This window comes from Sus scrofa, chromosome 9 (genome assembly GCF_054392235.1).
Source record: "Sus scrofa isolate SSC_HxYL_T2T_F1_AM1 chromosome 9, Sscrofa_HxYL_maternal_Yorkshire_Landrace_v2.0, whole genome shotgun sequence".
NCBI classification, from domain to species: Eukaryota; Metazoa; Chordata; class Mammalia; order Artiodactyla; family Suidae; genus Sus; species Sus scrofa.
Genome location: NC_139391.1, coordinates 1,340,958 through 1,349,612, shown reverse-complemented (window position 1 = coordinate 1,349,612; position 8,655 = coordinate 1,340,958). Strand labels below are relative to the sequence as shown.

Genomic DNA, 8,655 nt, shown 5'->3' with positions numbered 1-8,655 from the left:
TGAGCGGCGGGCAGTGGACCCGTCTCCTGCCACCCTGGCGCATCCCCAAAAGAGCAGGGAGCGGGACCCTGCGTCGGCCACGCCTGAGGGGCTCGGGGCGATCCGGGCCGCATCAAAGTTGGATGAGACCGCACTGCCTCGGCGCGGCCTCGATACCATCTTGCTAGGTCTCACTTTTAGTGTAACTGGAGCGCCCGGGGACCAGGCTGAGCCGGTGACTCACGATCTTCTCGCGACGGCGCCACCTGCGGGGGGGACCGGGGCTGGGGTGGGGAGGCTGGCGCAGGCTCGGGTGTTGTGTCCGGGACCGGGTGGGGGCGGCCCGGCCCGGCCCGGCCTCGCGGGGCAGGGGTGGGTTCCGACCTGGCCTGTCCGCGGCCCGCGGGGCCGGTGCCGGGTTACACCTCCGCCCAGCTCGGGCCCCCTCGCCCTCCCCGGGGTGTCATCTGTCCAGCGGCGGCGTGTCCTTCGGGCAGCTCAGTCCCATCCCCCAGCCCAGCTTTGGGGATTTGCTGCTTGGGAAGGAGCTGGAGGGGCATCAGCTAGACGGAGAGAGACCCCCTCGGGGCAGGAGGGGGAGCAGCCGCCACCGCGCAGAGCCTCCCCCAGCAGGTGAGTGTGGGCGCCTGTGCGCTGGGGGCCGGGGAGGGGGGGCAGCCCTGGGATCCAGGGGCCCCACCAGCCAAATACTGATCACCCCGACCTTTTCTCGTCCAGCGCCTGTACCTTAACCCTCTGAGAGCAGCCGCAGCCTGGCCAGGAGGCAAAGTGGGCCGGGAGTCCCTTGAGCTCCTGGTCCCGGCTGGCAGCCTTTGGGATGAGGTCAGGGCGTAGTCCTGGGTGGTCGAGCGTGCGCAGCCGCGCCCGTGGGCAGCGCCTTCCGACTGGATGCGCAAACCGTGTGGGCGGGCTGGCAGCCCCTTTGGGTAAATAGCTGATGGGACCCAGGCCCAGCTGTTGGTTTCCACGCTGTGGCTGTTTTCACACCACCACCCCTGGGTTGGGCACAGCTCCGCTTGCAAACCTAAGGCATTTACTATCTGGCCCTTGAAGGAAAGGTTTATCCCCCTTCACGGGCACCCCCACACATCTGGCTGACCCCTGGCTGAGGGCTCTCCACACCTGGGAACCTTACTCTGGGGACTGCTCACCTCCGGCCCCGCCTCCACTGCTTCCTCCAGTGGGAGGGGAAGCAGGCTTGGGCAGCAGGCAGGTGTGACAGCTGAGGACCAAGGGCTCAGTGCCCACAGCACCATAAGCGACCCCAGGCCGAGAGTGAGCCCCTTCCTAGGCTGCAGGAGTGGTGAGTTAGCTAATGGTGAGCACAGCTTCTCTGAGACCCCAGATCTCTAGAGCCACTGAGAGCGTGACCAGGTCAGTTCTGGGTGTGGCCTTCCTGACACCTCTCCTCCCTGGGTCAGGCCAGGAGCAGGGGACAGAGCTGAGGTCCCAGTAGAGCAGGGGGGAGACACTGCTGAGTGAGCAGATGATAATAGGGCACAGGTGTGCCCTGAAGGGCCCCGGGGGCTCCAGAGGCACTGCCCCTCCTCTGCCAGCTCCCCTGGGGCAGGCCCTGGCCCGCCGTGCCATCTTTTCTCCAAGCCGCAACCCTCTGAGAACAAAACTCAACCTCTTTCGTTGGTTCCTCTTTGCACAGCTGAGTTCAGGGATCTGTTTTCAGGGCACTGCGGGGGCAGAGGGAAACCCCACAGCCTGAAAACAGAGCTGCAGTCCTGCCATGCTCCCACTAGGTGGCACCCTTAGGCGCCGGCTCCCTCGGGGACCAGCCCTGGGTGCCCCCTGCTCCCTGTTCACGGTCCAATTCCAGCCGGAAAGGCTGTGTCACACACACTCTGAATCCCACTAGGCCTGGCCAGCTGCCTCTGTCCCTGAGGCGGTTCATCGAGGACACCCCCAGACTGCAGTTCCGGGTGGTGGGGGAGGGGCCGTTAGGGACACCCTGCAGGTGTGCTGATCTGACCTCACCTGCCTGCTTATCCTCCTCCCACAGGGCAGCTGGGGGCAGGTGTCCTACTCCCCTTCGGGCCACAGGCCTGGCCCAGCGGAGGGGCAGAAGGTGTGGGTGTGGGTGATGCGCAGGGAGCCTTGTCATCCCTGCTGACCACATGGCGTGTCCAGCCACCCTGCGGGGAAGCCAGGGGCAAGGGCCCAGGCAGGAGAGCATCTGGGAGGGGAGCTGGTGCGGGGACAGGGGTGGCCTTCCCTGCTCTGTCGCGTTCTGGGTGGTGCCAGCATCTAGGGGCCGTCTGCGTAGGAGGAGGGCCGCTGAGGAGACACAGGCGAGGGCTGGAGATTGCTCGTTTCCAGGCATACCTGTGCTCGCCTGGCACTGGGAGCAGGAACAGGCTCATTGGGGTGGTGACAGGCTGGGGTGGCCCTAGCACCTGTGGTGGCCTTGCCACTCTCACTTGGCCCCAGCTCGGCCCATTCCAAGCACCCCTCAGTCCAACAGGGAACCACTGGTGGCCGTCCAGGGGTCCCAGATAGAGGCTTAGGGGGGTGCGTCTGTGTAGGGGAGGGTGTCCCCGAGGAGGTGGCAGTGCCAGTGAGGTCTGAGGTCTGGACTCTGCGAGGAAGCTGTGGATGACGGGCGGCGATTCTGTTGACTGTGTCCTTGGGGTCAGGGAGGCCAGGCCAGCTGTGCTCTTGGGAAAGGACCCCTCGCGGAAGCCTCTCCCTGAAGGCGTGCCGCCGACATGCAGGTGCCATTTCTCTGCCTAGAGCAGCCTCCAGAGTGAGACTGGCATCACTCCCCAGGATAATTACTGGTTTGCGTTTGATTTCCATTCAAAACAGTAATCCCAGCCTGAGCTGGTGTCAGGTCTGAAGGTTGATAACTAGTAACATTCAGCAGCAGCCTCTCAGCTTCAGGCAGTTACAGCTCACCTGCCTTCGCGCTCGAGGGCGTGCAAAACTGCCAGCCTCTTCCCTGCCCGCCCCCTCCGTTCCCCTCTTCTTCTCTCGTCCTCTCCCCTCAGCAGCCAGCCTGAGGGAGGGCAGGCGACGGGGGCCACCTTCTGCGTCACTGGCACCCTGGAGGTGGGGCCCCGTGTGCGCACCAGGCACCTGTGCTCCCCGATTGCAGCCTTCATGTTGCAGCCGGTTAAAATCTGCATCTGGCTCTGTCAGAACTGAGAGGCGTCCCTGCAGTCTAGTGAAGCCGTGTCCGCTGGGGACCTGTCACACGAGGGCATCACTCCTGCCCTGACTCAGTCTCTGCTTCCTTCCAGGCCTGAGACAAGCGAGGCCTTTACCTCAGGTACAAAGTTGAAGCTCAGTGAGCTGGATAAATAGTATTTTAATGCAGTGATTTAAAAACACCAAAATGAATTTGCAAAAACACCCGTAATGAACAGATCACATTTTTAATCAAGGCAGAATCCAAACCTGGAGAGCAGGGCTTGGCCTGACCTGCTTCACTCTCATTCCAGGCCTCCAGGACCCTGGCTTTGTGGACAAGGTTGATATTTTGTCGGGGATATTTTTGCACCCATTTTGATTTGAATACGATTTATCTCGATCACTGGGTTTTTTGGTAGTTCCTTAAATTTGGCGCCCCAGGCGAGTGCCCCCATTAGCTCACCCAGTCTCGGCCCTGCACTCCCCCATCTCCTGTCCGGCCCCCCCACCCGTGCTCCCTTCCGTTCTGCGGCTTCAGGTTGGCTGTGGCTGGGGGGAGGGGGCTCAGCTTCTCTCTGAGGCGCGGCCCCTCCCCTCCGAGGGCTGGCCTTCCGGGTGCCCATCCTCCACCCCATCCCTGCGTCGTTTTCTGCACCTTCGGGAGGACCTGCTGGTTGCCATGGTAACTGCTGTGGTACCTGGAGGATGGAGCACCCGGGTCTCCCCGCATGCCTGTAACGGGGTCCAGCCAGGGCTGGTGGTGCAGGCGTCCCTGGTGCCAAGGTCTCAGGACGGGAAGCTGAAACATTGCTGGACAGGTGTGGACACAGAGAGAATTACATTCCCCTGAATCCCTCCCGGGCAGGGGCGGCAAGGAAAACTGATGCTCGGTCAGTGACGGGAGGTGAGAGGCAGAAGTAAGCACGTGCCGGCTAACCTGCCTCCGGCAGCGAGTGGGTTTAATTCACTGGGGGGCTTTGGTTTTGCGGAACAGGATCTTTCGGGGGAGGAACAGCTGTCCCTACCCTCCTCCCCCCCACCCCCCACCCAGGCTGTGCTCCGCGTGTCTAAGGGTTAAAGACACGTTTCAGAAAGGTCCCCGTTGAAGGGGTGCCCAGGACTCCGTCTCGGGTCTGGACCTGAGGCATTGTCGTGTCCGGGTCCAGGTCCCTGGCTGCGCTCAGTGGTCCGATGCTTTTCCGGGGGTGGCGTGAGGGTCTCGGGCCAAAAGCATGGGAAGCAGGTGTGACACAGAGAGAATTACATTCCCCTGAATCCCTCCCGGGCAGGGGCGGCAAGGAAAACTGATGCTCGGTCAGTGACGGGAGTAGCCTTGCTGTCCTGCTGCAGCCTCTCCCCACTGAGGCCCCACTGCGCCGCTGAGCTGGCGCCTCCCCGACACCCCCTGGCCATGGGTCATCCAGCACCTACTTGGCCGCTTACTGGGCAAGTCTCTCTCCATCTGAGCCTCGGTTTCCTCGTCTGGGAAATAATGCTAGTGCCCACCTTTGAAGGCTGTGCTCACCATCAAAAGGGCCCGGAAACTGCCAGCTTCTGTGATGGGCGGCAGAGCCACGTTCTGTGGGCGCAGGAGGACAGAACTAGCATCGCAGGAAGTGAGTCTGAGCTTAAAGGGAGGCAGACACTGCCAGCTGCAGGCGGAGGGACCACTCTGGAAAGAGCGAGAACCCTGGCCTGGAGGCGGGCGAGCGGAGGTGTGATAATCCCAGGTCGGTCAGCTTAGCTTCCCGCGGGCCGAGGCGGTGTGACCCTTGGGGTCTGTCCAGCCCTGGGCTGCCGTGACTCCTCTTGCCTGTCCTTCCCGTCCTCCCCCCAGGGGCTCAGGCCGCTGGGCCCACGGCCAGCCTCGAGGTGAGGGTGGGCCTCCTTGGAGGAAGCTGGCTTCGCCTACGGAGTTTTTCCCGGTCCACAGTCCCGCGGACCGAGGTATGAACCTGAGCGCTTGGGCAGGAAGGGGAGCAGGGGAGGCTGTGCTGGTCTGAGCATCCGCTTTGAGATGCCCTATGACTCTGGCTCCATCCTGCCCAAAGCAGGACCAAGACGTCCGGAGGAAGTTCCTGAGAGATGGAGGCTGTGGTTTCCGGTTCCAGGCGGCCACAGCCACACACTTTCACACCAGGAAGCTGCTGCATGCAGTACGTCCGCATTTTGTGCTGCCTTCCCCATGCTGGCTTTAGAGTTTAGGGGCATGTGTCAGTGTGCAGATAAGATCAGACTGGAGTGGGGAGCCTGGCTCCAACCCCTCCTCCCCCGAGCCTGCTACTCCCATCCAGGACACAAAGGGCAGGGAATGGGACGCCACTCAGGGGACGGTCTGCGGGGTGCTGTCCTCTGGAGGCCACGACATTTGACAGAATGGGCTGACCTTTGCACTCTCCTTCCCGGCCACGTGCCATCCCCCCACAGCCCTTGGGGCCAGGGGCTCCGGGGTCCCCTCAGGGTGGGATCAGCAGTGTCTGGTTTTGCAACTAGGTATCATTTTCAGATCAGCAATTTGAAATGGAATCCGAAAGAGTCCTCCGTACTATTCTAAGCTCTCTTTGAGAATCTGAGTTTCATTTTCACAAGGGTGAAGCAGAGGGTGGATAAGAAAGGGGGCAGGCGAGACGGGGGTGAGGGAGAGCAGCAGAAGGCGACGTGGGCAGGGGGTGGACGGAGGCCTGGTAGAAGCGGAGGCTAGAGGGCTGCCAGGACCTGGGCAGAGGAGAGCAGCCTAGACTCTGCCCCGAGGCAGCGAGGAGCTTCTGAAGGGCTTAGGTAGGGTCAGGGGGCGTGATGAGATTGGCACGCATGCTCACTCTGTGCCCGCTGGAGGGTGGATCTGAGACGAGCTCCGTGGAAGGGGACACCCAGATCTGGGCAACCAACAAGGATGCTCCACAGAGGATGTGGGCCTCAGGAGGGGGCGGGGGGCTGCGAGATGCTTGATGAGGGCTTGATGGCTGTCTGTGCTGGCGGAGGAAGGTGGGCAGGGCAAAGGGGAGTGATGACGACGCTTAGAAGGGCTGCGTGTGTCACGCTCAGAGACAGGACGTATAGGGCGAATACTCAGACCCAGGAAGTCCCAAGCTGCATACCACGTGTGAGGTTTTGCGGGACGTCCAGGGGCACGTGTCCAGAGAGCAAGGAGACAGGGGGTTGGGGGGGTCTAGGGTTTAGGAGAGGCAGGAGCCCCAACCCAGGCACGGATGTTCTCTGTAAGCAGCGGGGGAGCCAAAGCCCTGTGAGGCGATAAGACCATTTGGTATCTTTAGGTGGCAGGAGAGGATGAGAGGCTGGGGACACAGACGAGGAAATCCTGGATCCCGCATTGGTCCCTCCATGGCACAATGTGTGTGTCCCCAGCACAGAGCCTGCCTTTGACCCCTGGCTCAGGGCTGGCTACAGAGATGGCATCAGCAAATATGTGTGGCTCTGGTTCCTCCAGATGGGGCCTTTGTCCTCAGCGCACCTGGCTCTGCCGGGGTTGCTATAGTGACCACAGATGCAGGGATACGTGGTCTCTGTGTTGTCATGGAAACAAGCGCTGGGGTGTCCCTGAGTGGCATGGCCACTGGGCCTTGGGGATTCAGTCTGTCCCCAAGAGACGGTGACCGGCAGAGAGGGTTTCCTTGTCCTGGTGAATCAGGGATGGTGGTTGTTCGTCTGGCTGTTGCCATGGTGATGGAGGAAGACACCCAGGTGGCTGTGCCAGTTTCCGTACCAAGCTGGTGAGACGAGGCATTGCCGTGGGCTCCAGATCTTTGTGTGCAGCATGAAGAGGATCAGCCCCCAAACGCACCCCATCCTCTGGCTGCCGGGGGGGGGCCGGCCCCCTTTGCATTCTCTTTGGGTTTGCACCCTTTTGCCGAGACAGGGATTTTGTTCCCAGGAGGCAGTCCCCGGCCCATGGGCTCTCGGCATTCAAAGCAACACGGGAAACCTGGGCCCCTGAAACGGGGCCACAGAAGAGATCGGTAAGCACTCGACACCCCACCTGCAGTCCATGGACCCCAGCCCGTGTCCACTGCATCCCCCACAACTTCACCCTTTTGCAGCCCCAAGACCCCCCCGCCCCCCACCGCACGGGTCCCAGCGCTCAACCCTCCCAAAGCCTCAGGTTCTGGACGGATGAACAGAGGGGGCTCTGCTCCTCTGCCTGCCCAGGGTCTGAGGGAGTCCTGTGCCCCTGGAGTGAGGCCCCTGCCCGTGGTGGCCCCGCTCCTGCCCTCCGCCTCTGCTGGTGGGCTCCTCCTGCAGCCCCGCCCCGCCCCCGGGCCTCGCCCCCCGGCCCTGGTCATCACGGCCCTCATTCTGCGCGGCCGGCCTGCTCTCCCGGGCCCCACAGAGCCCGCAGCTGCGGCAGCTCCTCCACCTGAGGCCGCTTAACTCCCACCCGAGGCAGCTGGGCCCCAGGCCCTGCAGGAGGCCTGAGTGAGCGCGGCCAGGCCGGGAGGGCCAGGAAGCCGGGTGCGGCCCCAGCCATGGAGTCACCCCTGCTCTTTGTCCCCAGGAGAACAAGCAGGAGGAAGTACTGGAAGGAAGGAAGGGAGATCCCGCGGTGAGCTGGCAGGGGACGGGCGCTGGCTGGGGGGCGCCCACGGGGCTGGGCAGGGAGGGCGGCCGGGCGGCTGGGCGGCCGTGGACCCTCGTGGGCTGGGCTGGTGTGGGAGATGGGGGCCAGCCGCGTCCGTACTCACTCTGGCTGCCGTTTGTTCCTCCCGGACCCTCTCGTAGTCCCTTGGCCCACCCGCAGCCAGGTGACACCCCCGAAAGCACCCAGAGCTCTGGTCTTCGCTCCCCGCGTGTCCTGGTCTCCCAACCAGGCATTCCCAGGCCCCACCTCCTACCTGCCCTCAGCCGGCGCCCCAAGCCTGTTTCCTACAGCCAGGGGGTCTCTTCTAGGACCCCCTCCAGAGGCTCCTTTGTGCTCTACTGAGAGCAGGGTCCCCAGGAGGTATTTCTCGGCCAGGAGGTTGGGCAGGAGCAGCAGCCTGTGGAGGAGGGGGCCTGCCTCCCAGGGGTGGCAGGTTGGCCGAGCCCCCTCCCGGGCACAGGATGGCTGCGAGGGCCCCCGGCGCCTGGGGAGTCTGCCCACCCTTCAGGGCCCCGGCCAGAGGCGCGGCGGATGGTCTGGGGCCCTGGTTTGCGTCCCCACGGAGGTCGAGCCTGATGGTTCTGGTGGGGTCTCTGCAGTCCTAGAGGGGGCTCTGCGGCGAACCCTGGGTCTCAGGTGTGGCCCCTCTGCTCCTTTGCTACACACGGCGTCCAACCAGCTTAGCTTTTTAGCCTAAAGACCATCCCACGAAGAGAAAGATGGGGGGTGGGGAGGCCGCATGTCACTACGTCAGAGGCCCTTGGGGAGGAGGAGGAGGGTGAGGGGTGTAAGGAGGGAACCCCGGGGGCTGCCTTGCCATCTGACTCTCAAGAAGCTGCAGGACGGGAGCTCATTTCTCCTCTGCAGCTGGTGCCTCTGGAGCGCTGTGAGCTGCTGTGTCCCTCAGCCACCCGCCA

General features: G+C 63.3%; 1 protein-coding gene across 1 annotated transcript in view; it reads left to right on the top strand.

Moving 5' to 3' along the window:
• Positions 1-224: 224 nt before the first annotated feature.
• LOC146399649 (uncharacterized) overlaps positions 225-8,655 on the top strand; it is a gene marked incomplete at its 5' end in the record, with an annotated part of 40,422 nt that continues 31,991 nt past the window's right edge. The window contains 3 exons of the mRNA XM_084978266.1: positions 225-612; positions 7,034-7,118; positions 7,655-7,702. Of these exons, the coding sequence (XP_084834392.1) occupies positions 225-612; positions 7,034-7,118; positions 7,655-7,702 (521 nt within the window). The remainder of the gene's footprint in view (positions 613-7,033; positions 7,119-7,654; positions 7,703-8,655) is intronic.